The sequence below is a fragment of the Nelusetta ayraudi genome, unplaced genomic scaffold (genome assembly GCF_046127955.1).
Source record: "Nelusetta ayraudi isolate G7.1 ecotype Tasmania unplaced genomic scaffold, CSIRO-AGI_Nayr_v1 ptg000097l, whole genome shotgun sequence".
NCBI classification, from domain to species: Eukaryota; Metazoa; Chordata; class Actinopteri; order Tetraodontiformes; family Monacanthidae; genus Nelusetta; species Nelusetta ayraudi.
The window spans coordinates 2,354,868-2,378,548 of record NW_027466147.1 but is presented as its reverse complement, the minus strand read 5'-3'; the positions used below and the strand labels follow the sequence as shown (position 1 = coordinate 2,378,548).

The window sequence follows — 23,681 nt, the reverse complement described above, 5'->3', positions numbered from 1 at the left end:
AAAACCGTCCACTACTGTAGAGCAACTGCAACTGCTTTAACTGCTCCCTTTTCTCATTGAAGGTACAGTGTTGAAAACTCTGCTATCTAGTGGTCTGATTTTAGATTGCAGCGCTCATTCACTCACCCGCCCTCCCTCTCCCAGGCTTGCCAGTAAACTACGGTGGCCTGCACACACAAACCAGGAAATATTAAATCATAAATCAGGCCAAATTTTACAGACTGGACCCCAAATAGCTTCTACGTCATGTGACTCAGCGACCTTACACAAGGGATGTACAACGGAACCGGAAAGACAGGACGTAGTGGCGTCATCAAGAGCCAGAGGTAACAAATCCCTCTCAGGATGTGGCCTAAAAATAATAACTAATGAAAGGAGTTTTCACGAACTCTGACACGGCGAAGGAATCCCTGGAACGAGGCTCTAATCCGGCTCATCGGGTCGGAATGCCGCGGAACAACATTCCTCCAGCCACAGCTGGCTTATTGTTGATCGGACGGCAAATTAAGGTGTGTTAGCGGCGGGCGACCCAAAATGCCTGACGTGATGCCGGTCATTTCTGGAGAGGCACCATAACATGAGGGAAAAATCGGCCTCCGACTCTGAATCTCCGTCAGGGCTCCGGCCGGCAGATAAGAGCGAGCAGATGACGTGAGATAACTTCAAAAAGGCTCAGCAAAACATTCCGGCCAGCCGGGTGTCGGAATTCCCGATGAAATTATCGCGGCATTTCGTTTATCGATGTTGTCGCTTACAATGCAGCAAAGAGAGCTTTGTAATGAATGGCTGACCGTAAGACAACAACATTCTTTGCACGAGCGGCGTCAGCCGCGACAGGACGAGGCTCCGTCGCTGCAGCAACAAGGAGCAAAGCGAAAGAAGCGACTTAGCAGGTTTGACTTGGCGCCGTGTTTGCAGCCGGTGACACGGCGGCCCAGTTTCACCCTCCTGCGCACATGCGACGTTACCTTCACAGTGTGTGAAGCCATGACGAGGCAGTTTTGTTTTGTTTTTTTTTACACCTGGAACTCGTGCAACCAGCTTCCTGACATAAGAGGGGATCTCCTGAGGGCAGGAGGGCTGTCGAGTCGGTGAACAGTTTGACGTTTGACAGGGAGCAATCCAAGAAAGACGAGGGTGCAAATGACAGACGGCGATGACGGCGACGTGTCTTCAGTCAGCGTTAAAAACCCTTGTTGACATTTTTTTTTTTTTTGCCACCGGCCCTAAAAAAAAAAAGAGCAACTGCAGGTCAGTGATTGCAACGCAGGGACGAAGTGACACCTCTGGCTTCTGCTTGTCTTTCGATTCCGACTCACGAGGGCAAGTTTGCTTTGCTCGATCTTACTTGGTTTATTTGTTTTGCGAGCCAAAATGCAATGACGTCCGTGCCAGCTACCGACCGGTATGGTGTTCAGCTACTGACTAATAATGACTGTTGCCGTCCCACCACTTCTGATTTCAGAAGGTGGATTTTACAAGAAGGAAGCTAAAATTGATTTGCTGGCATTTGGACTGCATACCCGGACGACACCTCATCAAAACCCAACCAGCGATGACAAACAAATTTGTCAGTCATGGCAGTGCAAGCACACAAGAAAGGGTGTGAGGAAAAAAAAAGTTTGTTTGGTATGAATGAGCACGAGTTTCCTGGTGCCTATGCATCATATTAATACAAATCACAACAATAAACTGTAAAAAAAATAAAAATAAAAAAAAAATAAAATAAATAAATAATTAAATACTCACATTTCTTCTCTGGTTTCTTCTATTGGTGTTGTTTCTCTCAGGACACCAAACACTGCAGAATGTGAGCAGAAAGCCTCTCTGCCGTCCAGTCACTGGAATAATTCACACAAACAGATTTCAAACATTTTAGAAATCAATTGTTTTTGTGTACAGTTAACTGTCCTATGGAAATCACAACAGTGATGCATTTGTTTATTTGGGGCAAAGGATGTGTGACACACAAAAATAGGAACTGTGTGGCCTCATCACACAGGATGCAACAGGTGAAAATATCACAGTAGGAGCCCTGTTCGCATCACACACGCTCCCCTATTGTGCCTTTAATCAACACGAGGAAAATGCCATTCCATCGTTAATCCACCTAAACATAAAAGGCAACGGTGCTAATTCTGCCTGTCATGTGGTTACATATCAAAATGTTTTATCATATATATGAGCATTTAAGTAGCTACGTATCCTCACATTTATGGAACGTGGGCTGGGCGTTACATCAAAATAAACGCACCGCTTTAATGTTTTCCTTTTCCTCTCCATGCCCCTTCCGGTGCTCCGTAGTTTCGCCTCACCGTTAAATTAAGCCACCCGAATGTCGTTAGCCGAGCGCCGCAGAGCGACATCAAAAGAACGTTTATCATGAAGGAACGCGGTTTGTCTGCCGGCTCGTGTATGGGTGGGGGGGAAATGTGACAGATAAACCTTAGGTGCGCAATAAATGTGGCTGACCGGTTACCTCTCAGCTGCCGTCCTCTCCGCGCAATATTTACTCCCGCTGTGATGTCCTGCCGTCGGCGTGTATGACGTTCAACTCACCGTTCACCTGTTGTCAGACGGCGACCATTGAAAGTAGCCGCAGTAAGAGGCGAATGTATCTTCCGGTCAATGTGTGATCAAAATAAAGGTCTATGGAGGCATCCGGGCTAACTTCAACATAAAAGCACTACACTTCTTTTAACATTTTTTTTTTCTTAGAAAAAGGAATGGTTTCAGTAGCACATTGTGTTGTAATACATAAAAAATCAATCAAAAAGAACAAACAAAAAAACAATTCCTTTCACAATGAAGTTAAACATTACAGTTAAATATTACAAGTAATAAAATCTATCAAAGTACTACGAAAAACACTATTAAGAAAATAAATCACAAAATGACTTGTAAATCAAATGGAGCTATTGATTGATTAGCATACGTATTGTTTTAAATACACATTCATATATGTATATTTAAACGCCTTTATTCAACAAATGATTGAATGTTAATAAAGTTCAAATTACACTGACTGAAATTTGATGAAACAATGGGCATTAACTCTGACTGCACTCAGACATTTTAACGAGGTACGGCTAAACAAAAAGGTTTGGTCTTTGTTCTTTATATATTTTGTCAATAAAAAGGATGCAGCTCAGATAGGTTTTGGTAAGACAGGTTTTGTTCACTGTGGAAAGCAGCCACAAAAACTGAGCACAGCTGAAAAAAGGAGCAATGCAACAAAGGCAACAATAGCAACATACAACCCGTAAAAAAAAAAAAAAAGAAAGAAAGAAAAATTGAAAGGGAAGAAAGAAAAACATACAGGGGAGTAGATTCCCCACTTCAAATTTCACTCCATGACACCAGAGGGCGATACTCCCGTGGTCCGCTGGAATGACGTCAGAGGTGAAAGGTTACGAGTCTGACAGCGCCACATGCATGATGTTGTTGTGGTGTTAAAGCTGCACTTTTAAAGCTCCCACATTCAAGGCTGTAAGTACTCTGAGTCACTTGTGGGATTTTCCCCCCCCTTTCCTTTCCTTTTCTTTTACCTCGAACATAAACGGCGGCGGCGAGTCCTGTTAAATCGTTTTGCCTCGATCCTCGGAGTTTCTGCTCAGGTTAAGCTAAAGTTTCTTGTTCAGCCAATTTAACCGCATGAATATCAAGTATCGTGTTTGTGTTTTAATTGCATAATGTGTTTTCTGCGCCTGTGTGACCGCCTTCCGAATGATACGACGTCACTAGAACAATGTTATAAACGAACACAAATTGCATTAAAACTATCGACCATCCCTCAGCGACAGCCAAGTTCTGGTCCTGGTCAGTAACACCTCTCCCACCGTTTGTCTTCTCATTTGTCGTAGGTTTGTGTGTGTTTGTGTGTGCTCTGCGCATACATTTAGGCGACCATGCGGAATCTGAAGCTGCTGCAGAGCCTCCGCAGCACCGAGCTGCAGGCTCCGGGCCGGCCGCAGTGTGTGGCGGTGCGGACAGATGTCGGCTCTCTGCTGGTCGCCTCTCACTGCTCCGTCACCGAGTTCGACCCGCGAACAGGCCAGGTGAGGTGAGCCGAGCCGAGCGGTGAAGCGCGTCTTTAACCCCGATGATCCTTCTTCTACCGGGGTGGCAGTCTAGGGTCAGAGGAGCTCGAGACCCTTAAAAAGTCTTCGCAAACTACATCACTACATCCTCCTTTCAGATGAAAAGACATGTACCAAAATTACGTAATTACAGCAACTGTATAGTGCAAAAAATATGGGAATTTATATTGATGAAATTGTATTTATTGTGTTTGAACTACAAAGTGGCCTCGTTATTATCTGAGCTTGTCAAAGACAAAAAGTGTAAAACAATAACTTGTTGCTGAGTTTGACTTTCTACCCTTTGCTGCTGCTGCTGCTGCTGCTGCTGCTGTTGTCGTTGCTGCAGGTGGGGAGCGAGGCGTCGCTCACGGCCGAGGGCTTCCTACCCGAGGACGGCAGCGGCCTGCTGGTTGGGCTGCAGGACCTGGCCGAGCTGCAGGCGGCCTGCGTTGCCACGGCTGCCGGCGACGTCGTCCTCTTCAACTACAGCACCTGCCAGGTGAGAAGGACATTTGTCTTAGTTTTCGGTGTGTAAAAAAAAAAAAAGGAGCTCGTTGTTGACTGGTGTCTCTGCAGTTGGAGTGCGTGGGCAGCGTGGAGAGCGGCCTGACGTCCATGAGTTGGAGTCCAGACGAAGAGCTTGTTGTTCTCACTACCGGTCTGTCGCTTGGCCACGTTTCTAAATGCATGTTTGAGGTCTTTACGTTCGGCTAAACGATCGTCGTCTTGTGCTCTCAGGTCAGGAAACAATCATCATGATGACCAAAGACTTTGAACCAATCACTGAGGTTGGAATCCATCAGGATGACTTTGGTGAAGGTATGGCAGCTTCAGATTGAGACCTGTTCAGTTAAGATAAATTATGATTAAATTGGATTAAGTTATGTTAAATTTAGTCGATGATATGCGCACATACACATCACATACACAAAAAAAACACACAATGTTAGATGTAAAATGAGTCGGCGAAGGCTACAAACTTTATATTGCTCATACATTTGATGTCTTCAGTGTAGAAAGTTGCAAAGATAAAAAAAAAAAATGCATGAGAAGTTGTGTCCAAACCTTTGACTGGTGGTAGTTGAAGGGAAATGCCGGAGTTCTTTTAGCATCTGCTGCGTGTCGTCCGTCTCCCAGGGAAGTTCATCACAGTCGGCTGGGGGAAGAAGGAGACTCAGTTTCACGGCTCCGAGGGGAAGCAGGCGGCACAGAAGAAGCTCCAGGTTGTGCATCAGTACCAGCAGCTGCCCGAGATGCAGAACTTCACCAACTGGGGTTTCCTCACTAACGCAAATGTTTTCGCTGCTTTCACCTGCAGGAGGTGCAGCCGACCGCAGCCTGGGACGACCGCAGGCCGCGGGTGACCTGGCGGGGCGACGGCCAGCTGTTTGCCGTCAGCGCCGTCTGCCCCGAGACGGGAGCCCGGAAGGTGCGGGTGTGGAGCAGGGAGGGCGTCCTGCAGACCACCAGCGAGCCGGTGGACGGCCTGGAGCCGGCGCTGTGCTGGAAGTAGGAGCTCCCACGTCTTCGCTTTAGACTCCTTGTTTTCTATTATTTCAATAAAAAAAAAAAATCCACACCGAGGTGTTAGAACATAGAACAATGAGATTTCGTCCCCGATGTTTCAGACCCTCCGGCAGTCTGATTGCCAGCACCCAGCGTCAGCCCAACAAACACAGCGTGGTGTTCATGGAGAAGAACGGACTGCTGCACGGCGACTTCACGCTGCCGTTCAGCAAGGACCAGGTCAAGGTGCGTTCACTGACCCCGGGCGGATGTTGAGGCAGGGAGAGATGAAACATTGTAATCTGAGCAGCCGGATGGAAAGTTGTCCGGGTCCTTCAAAACATTCTGCCTTTCTTTTTTACATGCGTGCGTTTCAGGTGAAGGACCTGCTGTGGAACAACGACTCCACTGTTCTGGCTGTGTGGTTGGAGGACCTGACAGCTGCGGAGGACAAACCAGTTCACACCTACAGTGAGCCTGACCAGCCAAATAATGTCAATATCGTCTCTGCATTTATTTATACTCACTCAGTGTGAAATGAAATGACTGAAATAAACACTTTACTCCTAACTCCCCTTAATTATATCATAATCATGCGCCACATAAACACTTTCAAAATCAAAATTTCTGGACGATCTGTCCTCATCCGTCCTCACTGCCTGTCCTCCGCAGTCCAGCTGTGGGTGGTGGGGAACTACCACTGGTACCTGAAGCAGAGTCTGGATTTTGGCGCCGACCCCCAGAGGGCGCCGGTCTGCGTGTGCTGGGACCCTGAACGCCCCCTGCGGTTCCACGTGGTCACCCGCGGCTGGAGCACCGTCACCTACGACTGGGGCTGGACGACGGAGAGGAGCCCCGGGCTGGACGCCGCCGACGGTGCCGGCGTGGCGGTGATCGATGGAGGTGAGAGTCGACCAGAGGAGAGAGAGCGGTTCTGGGTTCTGGGTTCTGGGCCGCCAGTGTTTTGGATCTTCCCCAACGCCCGACGAGTCATTTCTCTCTTTTCCTTTGGAACCGACCCGCAGGTAAAGTCCTGGTGACGACCTTCAGGCAGTGCGTGGTGCCTCCGCCCATGTGTTCGTTCGAGCTGCAGCTGCCGTCGCCGGTCAACCAGGTGACCTTCCTCTGCCGACCTCAGCGGACCAATCAGCTGGCAGCGTTGACCTCTGATGGACAGATCTCCATCTACAGCCAAGGTGGTTCTTGATTGTAATGTTATGTAATATTTATGGGAGAATGTTCATCCCGGTACCAAACAATGCTCAAAGCCCAACCTTGTTTCTCTGTGCAGATTCAACAGCCCAGCCTGACAAATGTGTGAACGGGTTCCGCTCCGTCTCTCCTCCTCTGGTCCTCAAGAAAACATTCCGGTATTGCAACATCCTGCTGCCACCACAAGGTGGCGCTCACACTCCAGGCTGAAGACAACTTGATTTTGCCTCATTTTCCTGTGTAAAACCTGCTGCCTTGCAGAGTGGAGTGTGTCCAGGAGGAGCCGCTGGCCCTGCGGCAGCTGCTGTGGCTGGACGAGCAGCTGTTTGTGGTGGTGAGCTCAGGCCCGCTGCCCGGCTCCTCCACCCTGCTGACGCTGCACCCGGCTCCTGACGCTGACGACGCGCTCGCCGTCAAGTGAGTAGGACGCGTCGCTGGCTCATTTCATCAAAAAGGTTGACATGTTGTTAATGGGCTTGCTCACAGCCAACCTCAGGTCTTCCACGGAGGGGTTTCATCATAGTGGTGTTAGGGTTCGCAGTTGTAACCTCTCCCCTCTGTGACATCACGTGCTGGTCGTTCAGGTCAGAGACGGAGGTGGACGGCGTGGTGGTGGGTTTGGTCCACTGCTCCCAGAGCGGCACCGTGGCTCTGCAGCTGGAGGACGGTCAGCTGAGGAAGCTGATCTGGGGTCAGTTCGCAGGAGTTGCTTTCTTTTCCCTGAACTTTTACGCTCACAATGTTTTTCGCTGTCTTTGTTTTAATTTTGTTTTTCCAAATGTCCAATATTCCCGCGCAGACTCCCCCGAGCCGTCGGTGGAGGTTTGGCGCGACTCCAGCGGCTGTGCCGTCAACTTCCCCGTTCCCTGCACCCAGGTCTCCCTCTGCAGCATCAGCGGCGAGGTGAGGAGGTGGAAACATTCAGCCAGTGAGCGTTATGTTGTGTGTTCATACGTCGCTTTGATGCCTTCAGTAAGAAACTGCAATGTCAATAGTCATGAAATCCATAGGGTTTGTCCAGACTTTTGACTGCTAATGTACTTAATGTTGTGATGTTGGAGGCCTAAATGCTTTTTTCCCCTCCTCAACATCTTCAGGAATGTGTGCTGGGACTAACGGACAGATCCCACCTGTACGCTGGAGACACAGAGGTATCAAATCATCAGTGTGCTTCCTCAGTCAGGTTTAGCAGTACAGCAAAGTATCGTCTTATCATAATCCTCTCTCTCTCTCTCCCACCCACCCCCAAACCCCCCCCCCCCCTCTCTCAGCTGGCCTCCAACATCTCCTCCTTCGCCGTTTGCAACGACTTCCTCCTTATCACCACACACTCGCACACCTGCCGCTGCCTCCAGCTCAACACGCTCGGCGTCCAAGGTAGGAAGGAGGCAGAGGACGTGACAACTTCTTTAGTGATAAGCACGGGTTTGCCTTATAAAGTCTCTGTATTATATAAGATTTTGCTGCAATAATGTTTTGCAGTAATCAGTGTCTTTGCCCTGTCAATTCATTCCCAAGAAATTGGAAGAGAAAAAAGACTTTTGAGTCATGATGTGACTCCTGTGTGCTCCAAGCTAAGTTCACTGACCTTTGACCTCAAAGGCCTGCAGGCAGCACTGGCCTCGGACGGGGGTCAGAACGACGAGACCCTGCGGCGAGTGGAGCGGGGGTCCAGGATCGTCACGGTGGTCCCACAGGACACCAGAGTGATCCTGCAGGTTAGTCTCTCTCTCTCTCTCTCTCTCTCTCTCTCCCTCTCTCTCTCTCTCTCACACTCTCACACACACACACACACACACACACACACACACACACACACACACACACACACACAGTGAGTACACAGGCATTGACTGGTGTGGGTTGTTGTTGGTTGTGTTTGTCCAGATGCCTCGTGGGAACTTGGAGACAGTTCATCACCGAGCTCTGGTCCTGGCTCAGCTGAGGAGGTGGCTTGACGGGTGCGTCTGACCTTTCTACCATCAAACAGTCCTGGGACCTGTTCCAAACTCTCATCCTCTGCACTCACAGTCATCACTCACACCAACATCTGGCCTGGGGTGTCTGACACTCAGCTCTGACTCTGATAAACTCCTGACGTCCTGCTTTATGTTCTGTTTGATTCCAGTCTGAGGTTCCGCGATGCTTTTGAGTGCATGAGGAAACTGAGGATCAACCTCAACTTTATTTACGACCACAACCCAAAGGTACAGTAAAGACAAAGCCTCTTGGTTTCCCTCTAGTGGCAGGAGGCCTGTTTGAGTGAGCGCAGGCTCTTTCTGGGAAGCTGTGGACCAGGAGCGACGATATACTTCCTGTCAGTGCATTGTCTTTCAGTGGCAACTGCAGCTCTTTCTCTCTTTGGCCTGCGCTTGCATAATAAAATCCTGGATATATTTGCGATAGCTCAGGTTACGTCAGTCGTCTCCTCCTGCAGGTTTTCCTGGACAACATCGAGACCTTCATCACACAGCTGGACTCCACCAACCACATCAACCTCTTCCTCACGGAGCTCAGGTCAGACTCGCTCATTGGGCAGAGCAGCCGCAGACCACATCCCGATAAGGGGAAGCGCTTCCTGGGTTGTTCTCTCTCTCAAGCCTGTTTGTGATTGCCAGGGAGGAGGACACGACCGGCAGCATGTACCCTCGCCCTGACGGGAGCCCCACCCAGAACCAGCCGCTTTCAACCGGTCGGAAGAAGGTGGACGCGGTCTGCGACAGTTTACGGAGCGCCATGCAAGCGATGAGCGTCAACAAGTCAGTGACGCAGCGTCGTCTCTGGGAAAACTTCTTCCAAATCCAGTGGAATTTTCTTTCAGGACTTTTTCTTCTCCTTCTTCTTCTTCTTCTTCTTCTTCTTTTTAATATTGCAGTGAATATCGCATCATTGGCCATTGAAAATAGAGCCAAAGAGCATGAAAACAAATTCAATATTTAGCTGCTGGAATGAAAAAAAATCAAACAGATCAGTTATTATTTTAAGTACTCTATATTTTCCTTTGTATTTTCTGCCAAACTTGTTGATGTGTTTAATCCATGGCCACTTTTGTTTATTCTTCACATGCAGCGATGTTCTCACTCTGCTTTGACTCCATCAGACCTCAAACATTCAACCCAGTGAAGGCAGTGGGATGTGATTCTGACCTAAAACTGCTTCTTCCCGCAGGTTCTTCTTGTCCATACTGACGACTCACGTGAAGAAGACGGCTCCAGAGCTGGAGGTCGCTCTGCAGAAAGTCCACGAGCTCCGAGGTTTGAAGCCTCTCCGTACGCACTCACAGCAGTCGGTGTGGGTCGACCCGTGACGTGCGACGTGTTTGTGCGTCTGTGCAGAGAATCCTCCTCAAGGCAGCGACGCCGTGAGCGCTGAGGAGGCGCTGAAGTACCTCCTCTTCCTGGTCAACGTCAACGACCTGTACGAGCACTCTCTGGGAACGTACGACTTCGACCTGGTGCTGATGGTGGCGGAGAAATCCCAGAAGGTAGGAAGGACACAGCAGGTCCCCTGTTGGTTAGAAGTCAGTGGCGACGTTGGTTGTACAGATAATCACAGGGTTCCCGCTCATTTTCTCTGAAGACGTTTCAAAACCTTTCCATGACCTCACCACAACCTATAAATACAGAATTTTCACACTTCAAGACACGTGAACCTTTGACAAGTACATTATGGTACAACATTACTGAAAACATTCAAAATACGGTCACAGTATTCTAGAAAATAGCACTTGCAAATTCCACGACCTTTCCAGGTTTTCCATGACCTGCGGAGCCCTGGAATGATTTCACACTGAGAAGTTCTAATCCGTAAATCTGTTTTCATTTGCAGGACCCCAAAGAGTACCTGCCGTTCCTCAACATGCTGAAGAGCCTGGAGCCAAACTACCAGCGCTACACCATCGACAAGCACCTCAAGCGCTACAGGAAGGCGCTGACGCACCTCAGCAAGTGCGGTCAGTCCAAACCGGCTCAATCCGGAACCACGCGGCACAAACCAAAGAACACCTCGGCTCACGTTGCTCCTCTGTGTTCAGGAGACGATCGTTTCCCTGAAGCCCTGCAGCTGGTGAAGGAGCAGAAGCTCTACAGCGAAGCTCTGCGGCTCTACCCAGACAGTCCTCACTACAGGGTACACACACACACACACACACACACACACACACACACACACACACAGAAAACTGATTGACAAATGGATTTCAACTGAATTCCGTAAAAAAAATATTGCGCTTTTAAATCCGTTGTACACTGACAGTAAAGCCGTTCTAATTCCAACTCTGTGGCCTCCAGGCCCTGAGCTGCGCCTACGCCGAGCACCTGGCGGAGCAGCAGCAGGCGGAGCAGGCCGGCCTGCTGCTGTGGCGCTGCGGGGAGCTGCCGGCCGCCCTGCAGGCCTTCACCAGCTGCAGCAGCTGGAGGAACTCCATCTGCGTAGCGCAGCAGATCCCGCTGCCGGACGACCACGTGGCCCTGCTGGCCCGGGACCTGGCAGGTGAGCGACGCTGAAGGTGGCGGCCGTGACCGGTTGAGCCGAGAGTGAGAGAGAGTGAGAGAGACGTCTGAACCTTCATCTTCTTCTCACAGGGAAGCTGATGGAGCAGCGTCGCTACTCGGAAGCTGCTCTGCTGCTGGACCAGTACGCTAAAGTAGGACCACTGCAGTTCACGTTGACGAGGTAAAACCCCCCACCCCCCCTTCCTGTTGGTGTGTGACGTCTGTGTGTGTTTGCCGCTCACAGGACTGCGAGGAGGCCATCGCGGCTCTGATCACTGGGTCGGTCTGGGAGGAGGCGCTGCGATTGGTCAGTAGAATGAATGATCAAGTGGCTGTGATGAAGATGAGCGTTCATTAACGCATTCATTTTTTTTAACTCTTACACAGATATGTAAATAATTTGTGTATACATATGTTTGTACTGTGTATGTATGTATAATATAAAGTGTTTCATTGCTCATGTTGTGAGATTAAACTGTTTTGTAAAGTGAGAAAATCCTGTCCTGACCTGCTGAGGCTAAACAGGAAGTGTGTGTGTGTGTGTGTGTGTGTGTGTGTGTGTGTGTGTGTGTGTGTGTGTGTGTGTGTGTGTGTGTGTGTGTGTGTGTGTGTGTGTGTGTGTGTGTGTGTGTGTGTGTGTGTGTGTGTTTAGATCTACATGCACGGCCGACAGGACATCACTGAGACCAACCTGAAGCCTGCCCTGCTGGAAGGTAGAGACGCCGCAGCTCTTCTCTGTTTTGTTGTTGTTGTTTTTTCACCAGCATCGTCCGTCCAACCAACCAACCAACCTCTGCGCTCTCACCTCAGCCGTCACCAGCCAGACCACCTTCCTGGAGACGCAGGTGGCCACGTTCAAGAGGCACCGCAGCCGACTGGCCGTGGTCAGGGAGCAGAAGGCCAAGGCCAGGCTGGACATGCTGGGTCAGTTTCTTCTTCTGCTTCTCCTCCCCTGTGGAAGCAATGAATAAACCTCGAAAGCAGCGGCATTCCTTTAGACACACATACACACACACTCACATAGGCACACACACACTTGTTAGTATGGCCAGACAGGACAAGGAAGAAAGGAAGGAGCAGCATTGAAAAAAAAAAAAAATGTGACTGGGCCAATCTGCATGCTTGGAGGAGATTTTGGGGGGGCGGAGCTAGACTGCACATGATGATGATGATGATGATGAGTGTGCCTTCCAGACGAAGACGGGCCGGACTGCGCCGACGCCGAGCTCTACTCGGAGGCCAGCAGCGCCGCCAGCGGCTCCAAATACTCCCACAGCAACTCCCGCATCTCCTCGTAAGTCCCGCCCACTACAACAAGTCCAAACACGCCCTCGGGGCCAAACCGGCGCCTGACTGGTCGGCTGGCCGGCCGACCTTGCGTTCGCAGGAGGTCGTCCAAGAACCGCCGCAAAGCCGAGCGGAAGAAGCTGAGCCTGAAGGAGGGAAGTCCGCTGGAGGACCGAGCGCTGATGTTCGCGCTGGGCGACGCCATCGCCACCGTGGACAAGATGAGAGGTGCGGTGACCCGCTTTGTGTTCAGGTCGGGTTTGAAGAGCAGTTTCACATTGTGAACTCTTGCTGGTTCGTATTTATGGGTGAAATGTGAACTGAGCGCGCTGCATTTCGTTGTCGTTGAGAACGGCGCCCTCTAGTGTTGCAGTACCTGAGATCGGTCTCAGTCTCCAGACCACTTTTTAGAGGTTCTTTAGAGGTAGAATTTTGTGAACTGAACTTTGAACTAATTGGTGTAACACCATCACATTGTCCCGGTGCTCCCTGGCTGCGCTGCAGAGGAGGTCCACGGCCTGCTGAAGGCTCTGGCGCTCTTCCAGTTGGAGAGGCAGGCCGAGAAGCTGCAGCAGGCCTACGAGGAGGCCCTGCAGACGATGGAGGCGGCCGTCCCGGAGGTGTGGCCCGAAGGCCAGCAGAACAGCCAGACGCCGGTACGACGCCATCGGATGGGTTGAGAGGGGGGTTGATTTTAGGTTTTTGGAGCTTTTGAACCTTGATTTTTGTTGTTTTGTTTCAGCTCACTGGGCCGAACACGACTGCCAACAGCATCATGGCGTCTTTTCAGCAGCAGCAGCAGAGTCCTGCAGCTTCACCGCAAGGTCAGCCGCAGACAGTAGCTGCGTGTCCATCACGTTTAGAACTGCACAAAACCTGAATATTGCAATAGAAAACTGGTCATGGAAACACCTAAACTTTGAAAAACCTCGCTTTTATTTTGCGAAAAAAAACTGGTCATGGAAACACAGCGACAGCCTCCTCTTTAAAACCTCGCTGCGCTTCGTTGAAAGTCATTGAATAAAAGTCAGACATCATTTCAGGCGCCGGCAGATTTAAAGGTCAGACTTTTATTTTCTTTGCAGGCGCCGACGTCCCGACGCCTCCGAAGATGAGGAACGGCGTCAAGTGGAAACTCACCATTCTGACATGATTTAGGGTCGTTTGCAACTCTCTTTCTTGTTCTTTTTTATTTTTTAAGTGGCGTAATTAAACAATATTAAAAAAAAATACATTTTCGGTCGACGTCTGTCTCATTCCAAATGTGTGAAACTGGACAACGGAGTTGAAAACTAAACATCAACAACAGACTCGGGGACGACAACCACGATTTTAGTTTTTTTCTGGCTGGAAAAAAATATATAAACGCTGCTCTTCACTGCAGCCTCATGGCTGCTGGAGATGCAGGTGATTAGATGTAAAACCGGCTCATTGCTGAACAGCAGGAGAGTCTCTGTTTCAATTCCAGAGGAGGAGGAGGAGCCCCGCCCTGCTCTCACCTGTCACCTGTCACCTGTCTCCCAGCCAATCAGTCCTTCTTCGCCAGTTTCTTCTTCTTGGCAGCAGCGGTTGGGTTGCGCTGCCTGTTGAGGGCCTTGGTGGTGACGCGGAGCTTGCGCAGACGCAGCTGCCGCAGTCGCAGCTGCAGGTCCTTGGGGAGCTTCCCGCCCTTGGCCAGGATCTCCTTCAGCCGGTGGCGGGGCGTCTTGGCCAGGCGGAAGTCGCAGATGGTGGGGTAGTGGTCGTACATGACGTGGCAGGTGCGCGAGGAGGGCAGGTAGCCCTCGGCGACGGCCGTCACCCGGTACTCGCCGGGGTTGAGCAGCCGCCAGTAGTCGCCGTCGGCCACTGGGGGAGAAGAGAAGAGGAGGGCGGCCAATAAAAGATTTATGAAACATTCCACCTGCTACGTCGGTTAAAAACCAAACGTATTTTAATTTCAGAAATTTCAAAGTCATTATATATATAAATATTAATAGTTGGATCTTATTAAAGTAGCTAAATCCATCCATCTTCTACACCTGCTTCCTCGTGCACTCAAGGGTGTCCTGTTGCATTCAGTCCCAGCTGCCACAGGATGAGTTCCTAATTCACCTCGCATGCACGTTCCTGGACTGTGGGAGGAAGCCGGAGAACCCGGACAGAACCCACGCAGACACAGGGACAACATGCAAACCCCACACAGAAAGACCCCGGGTCTGGAATCGAACCCGCGACGTTCTGGCTGTGAGGCGACAGCACGAACCACTGCACCACCGTGTGGCCCCTCATGTCGTTACATTTTAAATAGAATAATAATAAAAGCAAAGCGCAGATTTATACCTGATCTAATGTGATGATCAATATCATCCACTTTGATGACGGCGTCTACGATCCCAGCCTCGGTGTCTTTGTCGCGGACCACGCCCTTGATGCCACGGTGGACCTGGAAGAAAGAGTTTTAAAGGCACACGTTTCACCTCCTTGTTTCCAGGAAGAGATTTTTCAGGGAGGGGTTTTATTGAAGCTAAGACGAGGCTGGTGGACCTGCTCCATGTACACCAGCAGAGACTCCCTGTTGTTCTGCCACTCCACGGGAAGCTCGCTGGCGTGCGGGAACTTGTCGCAGGAGAGCTCCACCGTCACCTCGAAGCAGTTGGTGTGCAGGTAGCTGAAGTCGTTCATGCCTGCGGGAAGGAGTTGCAAAACACACAGAGTTTCTCCTCTGCGGTGGCTGCATGTTTTTTTTTGTCTGTTTGTTTGTTTGGATTTTTACAAACACACACTTTCTTACTTCCTGGTACGTTGTGCCAGTCGGCTCCGTTGATGATGTTGTTGTATCGCAGGAAGTCCTTGTTGTGGCAGGGCCGCCGGTCCGGGTTGGCCATCACCTGCTCGGCACAGGTGGAAATAACAAAGTACAAATACTTCACGACTGTACTTAAGTAGATTTTTCAGGTATCCGAGTATTTCTTTTCATGACGACTTTTATTTTTACTCTCAACATTTGTATTTTCCACTTATTTTTGTGTTTATAAGATACAAATTCTGTTCAAAGTAATTCACTTCTTCATTAAAGTTGTTGCCGGAGGAAGGGGTTGGGGGTGTCGACTGAGGGCTGAGCTGCCACCTGATTGGTGCTGGCGTACGCTGTGGCCAACCAGCGGAAGAAGCTCTCGTCAGCGGTGGGCGTGTGCTCACGCGGCGCCCAGTCCCGCGTCATGTCGTAGGGGTAAGTGACCACCAGCTCGCCGCCGTGCAGGTTGGCGCCCAGCACGAACGGGACGTTCTGCATCCAGTTGATGACGGCCCGGGTCTCCGACGCCACCTGGAGGACGAGAGGCAGACACGGTGAATACAAAGCAAGAGTTCACCGCAGCTGACCAGCAGAGGGCGGCGTGACTGGGACAACTTGCAGGTGCAATGTTCTATTTTTACGCAATATTTACGCGACTCTTACGAAGGCCTCTTCGGACGTGTACTGCTCGGGGATGGGGAAGTAGTGGTTGATGAGTTTGGACCGGTCCATCTCCAGCTCGATGGCGGTCCACATCACCGAGTTGAGGTCAGCAAAGTTGTGGTTCATGTCGATGCCCTCGTAGCTGTAACGACCCAGCGCCCAGCCTGACAACTCTGAACCCTGCGGATGGACACCGAGGGCGGGGAATAAACCTGAGGGAGGAACGCCTGCGAGGTGATTGAAACTGAAGACGGGCCCGGAACGTCTGCGCGCACCTTCTTGAAGGCCATCTCGTACCCATCGGGGTTCATGGAGGGCAGCAGGTGGATGCGGGTCTCCGTGACCAGGCGCACCACCCGCTGGTTGCTGCGTTTGTACTCCTGGCACATGAACTGCATCAGGTTGAGCAGCAGCTCGCGGCCCAGCACCTCGTTCCCGTGCATCCCGGCAACGTAGCGGAACTCCGGCTCTCCTGTAGGGGGCGGCGAAAGCCAGACACGAGATCAGTCACGGTCGAGCGGGCGAGTTACATAATGAGGCTGCGTCTGAAGTTCAGCCAGGATGAAGATGTTCAGAGGCAAACAAGGTAGCGAGCTCCAGGCGAAGGAAGCTTTTGTGCTCCGCTTTGAAAAACAAGCGCCTATCACTTCTTTTCTCAGCAGTAATCAGCTTCCTGCGGCTCTTATTCCTTCACTTCAGTGCTTTCAGTCATCCAACCCCTCCTTCCTGTTTGTTTGCTCTGTATGTGCCGCACTGACGGGCAGCCCTGAAATCTCACACATCCTTCTCACCGCCGCTCACGAACTGCTTTAGCAGGTCCCTCACTCACTGGCTGGAGGCTACAGACAGCTGGGGAAGACAGACAGTCAGTGGTGCGTCAACGTTAAAAGTACTGAGGAGTCAAAATTTCTATTTGCTTGTCTTTATTTTGCTGTGAGGAGACAGAAACAAGTGTTCTTGAATATTCCCTCATGAATGAACAAAAGGTGTGAATAAAACATATAAGTAGTTTCCTATACGTAATGTTTGCCGGATCTTTTTTAAGGATCAAATATTGGATTAATGGTTTTTAAAATCTTGAATATCTTTGCCTCTGCACAACTGACTGCCTTGTGCACATCTTGTTCTTCTTCTCAATTCACTTGAATATTCCTTCTAATGACTTTTGTAAAGTTTGTATTGTTTGGTTATTGGTCTTTAGTGCTATCCATCTATCTATATATCTATCTGTATATCTATCTATCTATCTATCCATCCATCCATCTATGTATCTATCTATCTATCTATCTATCCATATATCTATCTATCTATCAAGTGGCTATAACATGTACATTTTCCAGCATTTACCGAGCTTCTGAGCTTCAAAGAGTTCTGCCGATGCAGCCACGTGAGCAGCACCACGCCGGGGAGAGAAATAACCAACGCAGTCGACTAAACCGCGAGGAGGAAAACAGTCAGAGTTACGTAACGGGAATAATGGTGCTCTAACCACAACTAGGAAGAACCTCGTCCCACAGTCTCGTCCCAACACGTGGAACCCAGGCTCGCACCACAGAGGGGGAATAAGAAGCTTCCCCTCAGCTATCGCTTCTATCTGGCGGGAAAAAAACCTCCGCCGCCGAGCCCGAGGAGGCCAAAGAAAACATTTGTCCTCCTCTAACCCACAGAAGCGTGGCTGTGTGTCGGCGCTGGTGCACAGTAGTGATCAGTGTCGGCGCACCCCCACACCCCTACACCCCCACCGTCCCCTGCATCTGCTCCTCGTTCAGGCCGAGCATCAGCGCCTCTCACCCAGCTCGTGTTTTCCAGGGTTGTCGGAAATCTCCATGACGTAGAGCTTCAGGCCCTTGTAGCTCTTGCCGATGCTGTAGATGCGGGTGATGTCGGGACATGCCTCGTGCACGGACCTCATCAGCTGGGGGGTGTCAGAGCAAAGAGAAGAGAGGACCGGCACGTTCATTCAGGGGAAAAACACACGCAAAAAAAAACCCTTCATCTCCTCGAAGCTGCTGCTGCTGCTGCTCTGGAATAAAACTCTTCAAGTTTCCTTTCCTGCAGGTTTAATGAAAGTATCTGCATTTCAGATGCAGAGATGAAGGCATGTGTTCGCCTATTAGGAATGAGCAAACTACGGCCCGGGGGCCATATGTGGCCCGTTTAGCCTTTTAACACGGCCCACCGAATCTGATGAAATTCTATTAATAGTAAATAAGTCATAAAAAAGCTGTCTTTCATCCATTATTTTTAGTGTTTCAAGAGTCGTTTCAAGGAAGAGCTGCACTACCAGTCAGAGGTTTGGACACATGCTGCTGATTTAATGCTTATTCTGTCATTTTCATGACTATTTACACTGTAGATTGTCACTCAAGGCAGGCGTGTCCTGCAATGCAGCTGGTAGTGGCAGCGCAGTGAGGAGGCTGCCACCAGGGAGTGAAAGGGCCTGTGGTGTTTGTTTTCTGGTCAGACCGCACACACACACACACACACACACACACACACACACACAGACACACAGACACACACACACTTTGGAAGCCCCCACCCCACCCCCGCCTCCAAAAAATGCACATGTTACAGTTGAATTTGATCTTTAAGAAAAACAGATCGAACAAAAAAATAATTTAAACAGAAAAAAAGCATGATTGTGAGCATGCTGTTCATTTCAAAAGTGGTTGATTTGGATCCACTGAGGTGTCTCACCTTCCTCATCTCGTTGTAGTTGTGGTGCCTGAAGTCCAGCTTGTCTGTGAGCTCCGGTTCGCTCTGCCATGGATACGGGTTGTTTGGATCTGAGGGGATAATTGAAGGAGTCAACACCCAGAGTTCAAGCCTCTGCAAGTGTCAATGTTGAGCTCCAGCAGCAGCAGCAGCAGCAGCAGCAGCAGCACCTGGCAGCGTGCAGCCCAACACCTCGGCTCTCAGGCAGATGTCGCCCTGCGTCCCGTTCTCGTACCACGTCTGAGGGTTGATGCGGATGTAACGAGCCACCGTCGGAGCGTCGAAGAGGGCGAGCACGGGCGTCTCCTGGTCCTGGGTCCCTTCCAACACCTGCAGCGCGGGGACAGGTGTTCTAGAAGCGACATTTTTAAAGGACGACACGAGTTGGAAGAGCTGTCGACTCACCGCCTCCTCCGTCCCGTTCGTACAAGGCTTCCACACCAAGGAGTCGTTACTGAACTGCACCTTGTAGGTGTGCACGACGTCCCAGCTGAGAGAGGACGAGAGACACGCAGGTTAGGACGGAAACGTATCGCTGCCGTCCTGTCAGCTCTCAGTTAACCATGGAAACACACTTTAGGCTGAGCTTTGGATGAGTCAGAGGGAAATGCTGTGAGCAGACATGATGGAGTTGTGGGTTTGTGTGATTCCCTTAAGAGTCCTGGATACCTCGGACCCTGAACTTGGCATGAACTTTTCTTTCTATCTCCAAATCTCACCGGGGCTCAGACCAAAAACTCACCCCTGGTGCTTGCCGAGAGACAGTCGTTACAAATGTAAATCATGTAAATCTATTTGTTGGTTTTCTGCTGGATTTCTTCACCAAACACGTCACCGACCTCCAGATGGAGCTGCGCCCCTGCAGGATGACGCCGGTGAAGCGGGTCAGTCGCAGTGCGTCCACCTCCAGCCACTGGTTCTGGTCTCTGTGCTGGGCGCACCAGGCGCCATCGTAGATGTCCCCGTCCTCTATCCCTGACTGGCACACACACACACACACACACTGGTAACACCGCTCCATGTATTGCACAGTCGGTCTGCCGCTCGGGCTTACCTGGATGTTGAGTCTCCCGCGGTGGGGCCCCAGACCTCTGCGCTTGAAGGACGACGCCCTCAGCTGCCTGTCTTTGACTTTCAGAGATTCCAGACCCAGTGGAGGACATTCTGGCAGAGGCAACACACAGGTAGAGTCACTTTCTGGTGGCGTGAGTGAGTGTCAACACAATAGAAGGAGGAGGAGGAGCTGAAAGAAGAAGAAGAAGAAGGTGGTGGTGGAGGTGGAGTCAGTTTTATAGTTTTGAAAGCAAACAGGAGAGGTCCTGTTTAATGAAGCTCTATCTGCTGCTACTGAAGCATCCTCGCTACCCTCATACCTCAGTAATATATTGTTCTTCTCGATGGGTTTATCTCTACATTGCACTCTGCGTAAGGAGAAGAAAAAAAAGCGGCATCACGATCTTGACCTTCTAAGTGAAATAAAATGAGTGGAAAACAGTGGAGGTCTGACCGCTGCTGTATTGAATGAACCCTCAGACAGACTTCCACTGTTCAGTCGGGCTAAAGTGCCTCTTCCTGTCAGGAAGCTTCACTGGGAGCTGAAAATATCTGGAATTATCCCCCAAATCCCTGGAGGCCAGATGGATGTCAGCAGAAAATCCCTCGACTCAAAAATGGTATTGCCTGCAAGTTAGGTAGATTACGGTTTTGAACGCAAACTCTATGGAAACGAACGTGAGTTTGCATCTTAAATAAATTCACGTTCAAGACAATTCAGAAATACGGGACAAATCCCTTCCTGTAACTGAACGATTCAAAACGGGAGGCACCATTTCATTGTCGAATACGGATCAATTCTGTATGTTAAGGGACGGTTGGCAACTTTAGTTCTGGTCTAAATGACTGCAACACTGCAACATCCTCAGCTTAATAACGAAACCCGTGTCTCACAAAAGCATCAGTTTGGTCGGTGGAAAGGCTTTTTCGAGGCGGATGCCTGAGACCTCGGCGCCGGAGCTTCAGTGATGATGGACTCTTCTGGACCGCGAGTCCTGTTTTTCAGGAGTGACACGTAAAACTTTCCGGCCACTTCCTGTCTCGAGCAGCGGCTACTAACTCGGCGTGACACTGCAATTTGCTGGCTCAGCGTTTCCTCCTATGTGACCTCGGCGGACTAATACCTCCGCTTCCCTCTACTGTACACACACGTGCGCATCAAACAGACTCTCTCTATACACACGCGCGCGCGCTCTGTCCCTTCAGCTTATGGGCTAAAAAAACAAAAAAAAAATGGAGTCAGATTCTCTGAGGTTCAGGTGGCGATGCGAGCATTGGAAATAAAACGTTCACAACCGCAGTGACTGAACATTCGCCTGTATAAGTGTTTTCTTTATATTTTCACTTTGGTTAGTAAAAGTGTGAAAATGTATTTGACAATTAAGGTATTGTTTCAATAAATGCTATATTTTCAAAATCTACAGATCAGAAACTGTTTTTGGTTTTTTTGTTTGTTTTTTTCTTGAGTAAAGGAGTTAAATCAGTATTGCTACTTTTACCAGAGTTTTAAAAAGTTATTACCACAAGTATCCACACTTTTACTCAAGTACAAAATGTGAATACTTTTGCCAACGCTGCGACTTGTCAGCTCGGTCCAGACTCGATGGATCGGTTTCCCAACTAGGGCCGAATTTCTCATCAGGAGAAAATTCCGATGAGAAGCAAAGAGTGAACGAAAGGCGGAAGCAAAGAGACTGGTGAAGATGATGAAGAGTTGCAGAGAATCCTATTGGTGTTTCAAGCAGGTGGGAAGAACAGAGGGTTCTTCTTCTATCAAAGCAGTTGATCCTCTGTCACTGCGTCGTCCACATGAGCAGGACGTCGCTCTGATGAAGCAGATAGTTGTCGTTTTCGAGGCCCCCGTTGGTTTTTCCCAGCTTGGAGAAACCACCTCCAACTATTTGCCAGTGAACTCCGACCGTGTGCGACGGACACGCAGAGTTCCTCAGGGATCAAACCCGTACATACGTGCGACCGTCTCCGTAGCGACTGAGGGTTTCGCGCTCGCTTTGGTTGGACGTTTGGCTCTCAGCGCCACCTTTGGCTTCCGAGCGACGACTTTGAGCTTCTTCTGGATGGCGTTGGGCTTTTTAGTCGCCGTAACGCTCCTGGGGACCCTCGTTTCTATTCGAGAACCAATCAGTGCTTAGAAGGAGACATGCAAATGTCACGGGGACTGGTTGATTTTTCTTTTGTTGGATGTTTTGGGGTGGATTAGGGTTCACAGGTGGGGAACAGACAAGAAGAAAAAACAGATCATTGAGCTCCTGTAAATATTTTTATTGCAATCTATTAAGTTTGCTGTCTATGAAGGTTTATGCAGGGAGTTCCTGCTCTTTCTGGGCTGAATGCTTAACTTAAATATTAGTTCCTGGCTAATGCATCGTCCTAATGGCAGCATATGGTATGAAGACAAACATAGCAATGTTTCAATCCCAGTGGATGTTTTTTCAGATGTTAACGTTGGTTGGAATTTGTGAAGTGTAGCACAGAAAGCAGCTTTTTCAGTGCCGAGTCAGTCCATTAAATGTATGTGTACGTGTGTGTGTGTGTGTGTGTGTGTGTGTGTGTGTGTGTGTGTGTGTGTGTGTTCGTCAGTGGCTTCTGTAAGCATGCGGCTGAATTAATGCCTCAGTCCCTCAAATTAATCTTTTGAGGAATGCGAGTGGTCTTGTCAATCTTTTTTCTTGGTCAGTTTGGTTGGCCTGGGGCATCACACACACACACACACACACACACACACACACACACACACACACACACGGCATCTGGGTTTAATTAGGGGAAACACACACATACAGACTGCAGAATGTGGTCCGTCCTCCCCCACAAGCTTCGGGACACTGACCACAAGTTGTTGTTGTTGTTGTTGTTTTTTTTTTTTTTTTTTAATTGTCGACATTCTTAGACCTGTTGTCAATAACTCAAATGTATTAATCACTCAGCTGTAGAAATGTCAGACTGACTGACTGGGGTTACAGTCTGAGTGGTTTCTGAGTGGTCAAATTACCACAACTGCAAACACTGGATAATAACTGTTTCCAGCAAGAAAAATAAACTAAAAACACATTTCACGCAGCTGCAAAAAATATGAATTAAAACCAACAGAACGTCTAAAATCTAGTCAATTATCATTATTAGGCATCCACTGCATCATACAAGGAAAACACATTAATGTAAATCCACCTACCTAATTCCAGAGGACCTTCTTCTTCTGCTGCTGCTGGCGTCGTCTGTTTCCTGGCTGCTGCAGTGTCTCCAGTGGTCGTGCTGCTTTGGGGTGGTTTGGTGGTTGCCAGTGTGGCTCCTGCACTGGGAAACTGGCTTCTCCCTGTTGCAGAGGAAGACTCCACGGCGGCTGAGGTGAGGAGAGATGATCCGGAGTGGAGAAGCAGCAGCAGCAGCGGGAAGAAGAAGAAGCGTGAGACCCCGGCCATGTTCGCTCTCCCCCTCTGGCACCAAACAGTCATTCAACCTCCCTGACCTGCAGCTCCGTCTCACCAGCCACAGTGCAGCAGCCACTTCCCATCACAGGCTTAGAAAATAAAAGTTGTGTTTGTTTGCAGGAAGTGCACTTTAGTTAAACAAGTACTTTTTTTTGTGAGTTTAAGTAGCTCTTGACTTTTTAAAAATCTAATTTGGATTAAATTCACAGGTTTTTTTTTGTCAAATCATTTTTGGCTGTTTGAAAGTATTAATATGTTTGGTAGTTTGGTACATTAGCAAAACAAATAATGAGTCTAAACACTACACTCTATAGGCATCGTCCTTGCCTGTATTAACTTATGTGACACAAATCAGTAAAATACAGTCAAAAGCAATTTAATGTCATAGAAATACTCAAAGAAACTATTTTAAAACATTTATTAATTAATGGACTAGCAAAAAAAA

General features: G+C 49.4%; 2 protein-coding genes across 5 annotated transcripts; one reads left to right on the top strand and one right to left on the bottom strand.

Annotated features, from left to right (window-relative positions):
- Nucleotides 1-3,367: 3,367 nt before the first annotated feature.
- Nucleotides 3,368-13,805, top strand: elp1 (elongator acetyltransferase complex subunit 1). 3 transcript variants are annotated; one of them, XM_076048051.1, is made up of 37 exons: nucleotides 3,368-3,493; nucleotides 3,864-4,058; nucleotides 4,429-4,581; nucleotides 4,659-4,740; nucleotides 4,821-4,901; nucleotides 5,220-5,305; nucleotides 5,401-5,591; nucleotides 5,711-5,834; nucleotides 5,966-6,059; nucleotides 6,261-6,491; nucleotides 6,614-6,784; nucleotides 6,880-6,958; nucleotides 7,062-7,217; nucleotides 7,385-7,491; nucleotides 7,600-7,703; nucleotides 7,898-7,951; nucleotides 8,072-8,177; nucleotides 8,403-8,518; nucleotides 8,688-8,761; nucleotides 8,929-9,007; nucleotides 9,238-9,317; nucleotides 9,419-9,559; nucleotides 9,969-10,054; nucleotides 10,136-10,284; nucleotides 10,629-10,752; nucleotides 10,834-10,928; nucleotides 11,090-11,119; nucleotides 11,156-11,291; nucleotides 11,384-11,445; nucleotides 11,538-11,600; nucleotides 11,946-12,006; nucleotides 12,104-12,217; nucleotides 12,488-12,587; nucleotides 12,681-12,808; nucleotides 13,085-13,236; nucleotides 13,323-13,404; nucleotides 13,666-13,805. In XM_076048051.1, the coding sequence occupies exons 2-37, from the start codon at nucleotides 3,909-3,911 to the stop codon at nucleotides 13,731-13,733; spliced, it is 3,909 nt and encodes a 1,302-aa protein (XP_075904166.1). In that variant the 5' UTR covers nucleotides 3,368-3,493; nucleotides 3,864-3,908; the 3' UTR covers nucleotides 13,734-13,805. The 3 variants fall into 3 exon arrangements, with proteins under 3 accessions (XP_075904166.1, XP_075904164.1, XP_075904165.1); XM_076048049.1 differs by having other exon boundaries at nucleotides 11,090-11,291; XM_076048050.1 differs by having other exon boundaries at nucleotides 3,400-3,489; nucleotides 11,090-11,291.
- LOC142902713 (putative carboxypeptidase X1) lies at nucleotides 13,633-23,279 on the bottom strand. 2 transcript variants are annotated; one of them, XR_012929134.1, is made up of 15 exons: nucleotides 22,981-23,279; nucleotides 19,792-19,901; nucleotides 19,577-19,716; nucleotides 19,143-19,227; nucleotides 18,908-19,067; nucleotides 18,720-18,808; nucleotides 17,811-17,934; nucleotides 16,295-16,491; nucleotides 16,020-16,199; nucleotides 15,690-15,887; nucleotides 15,354-15,450; nucleotides 15,107-15,246; nucleotides 14,903-15,005; nucleotides 13,960-14,428; nucleotides 13,633-13,927 (listed from the first exon to the last, which is right to left on the bottom strand). XR_012929134.1 is itself a non-coding variant. In XM_076048052.1 (14 exons), exons 1-14 carry the CDS (start codon nucleotides 23,258-23,260, stop codon nucleotides 14,109-14,111), a joined length of 2,223 nt encoding a protein of 740 aa, XP_075904167.1. In that variant the 5' UTR covers nucleotides 23,261-23,279; the 3' UTR covers nucleotides 13,955-14,108. The 2 variants fall into 2 exon arrangements, 1 of the variants encoding a protein (XP_075904167.1); XM_076048052.1 differs by lacking the exon at nucleotides 13,633-13,927 and having other exon boundaries at nucleotides 13,955-14,428.
- Nucleotides 23,280-23,681: the final 402 nt, after the last annotated feature.

Bases quoted from the DNA above. Each gene is read 5' to 3' on its own strand.
- elp1 (XM_076048049.1), top strand. From the start codon at position 3,909: ATGCGGAATCTGAAGCTGCTGCAGAGCCTCCGCAGCACCGAGCTGCAG. The intron at 4,741-4,820 runs GTCTGTCGCTTG...TTGTGCTCTCAG, and splicing joins GCTTGTTGTTCTCACTACCG to GTCAGGAAACAATCATCATG. The intron at 11,601-11,945 runs GTCAGTAGAATG...GTGTGTGTTTAG, and splicing joins GGGAGGAGGCGCTGCGATTG to ATCTACATGCACGGCCGACA.
- LOC142902713 (XM_076048052.1), bottom strand. From the start codon at position 23,260: ATGACTGTTTGGTGCCAGAGGGGGAGAGCGAACATGGCCGGGGTCTCA. The intron at 19,228-19,576 runs GTCGGTGACGTG...GTCCTCTCTCAG, and splicing joins GGGCGCAGCTCCATCTGGAG to CTGGGACGTCGTGCACACCT. The intron at 14,429-14,902 runs GTATAAATCTGC...CTTCTCCCCCAG, and splicing joins TGATCATCACATTAGATCAG to TGGCCGACGGCGACTACTGG.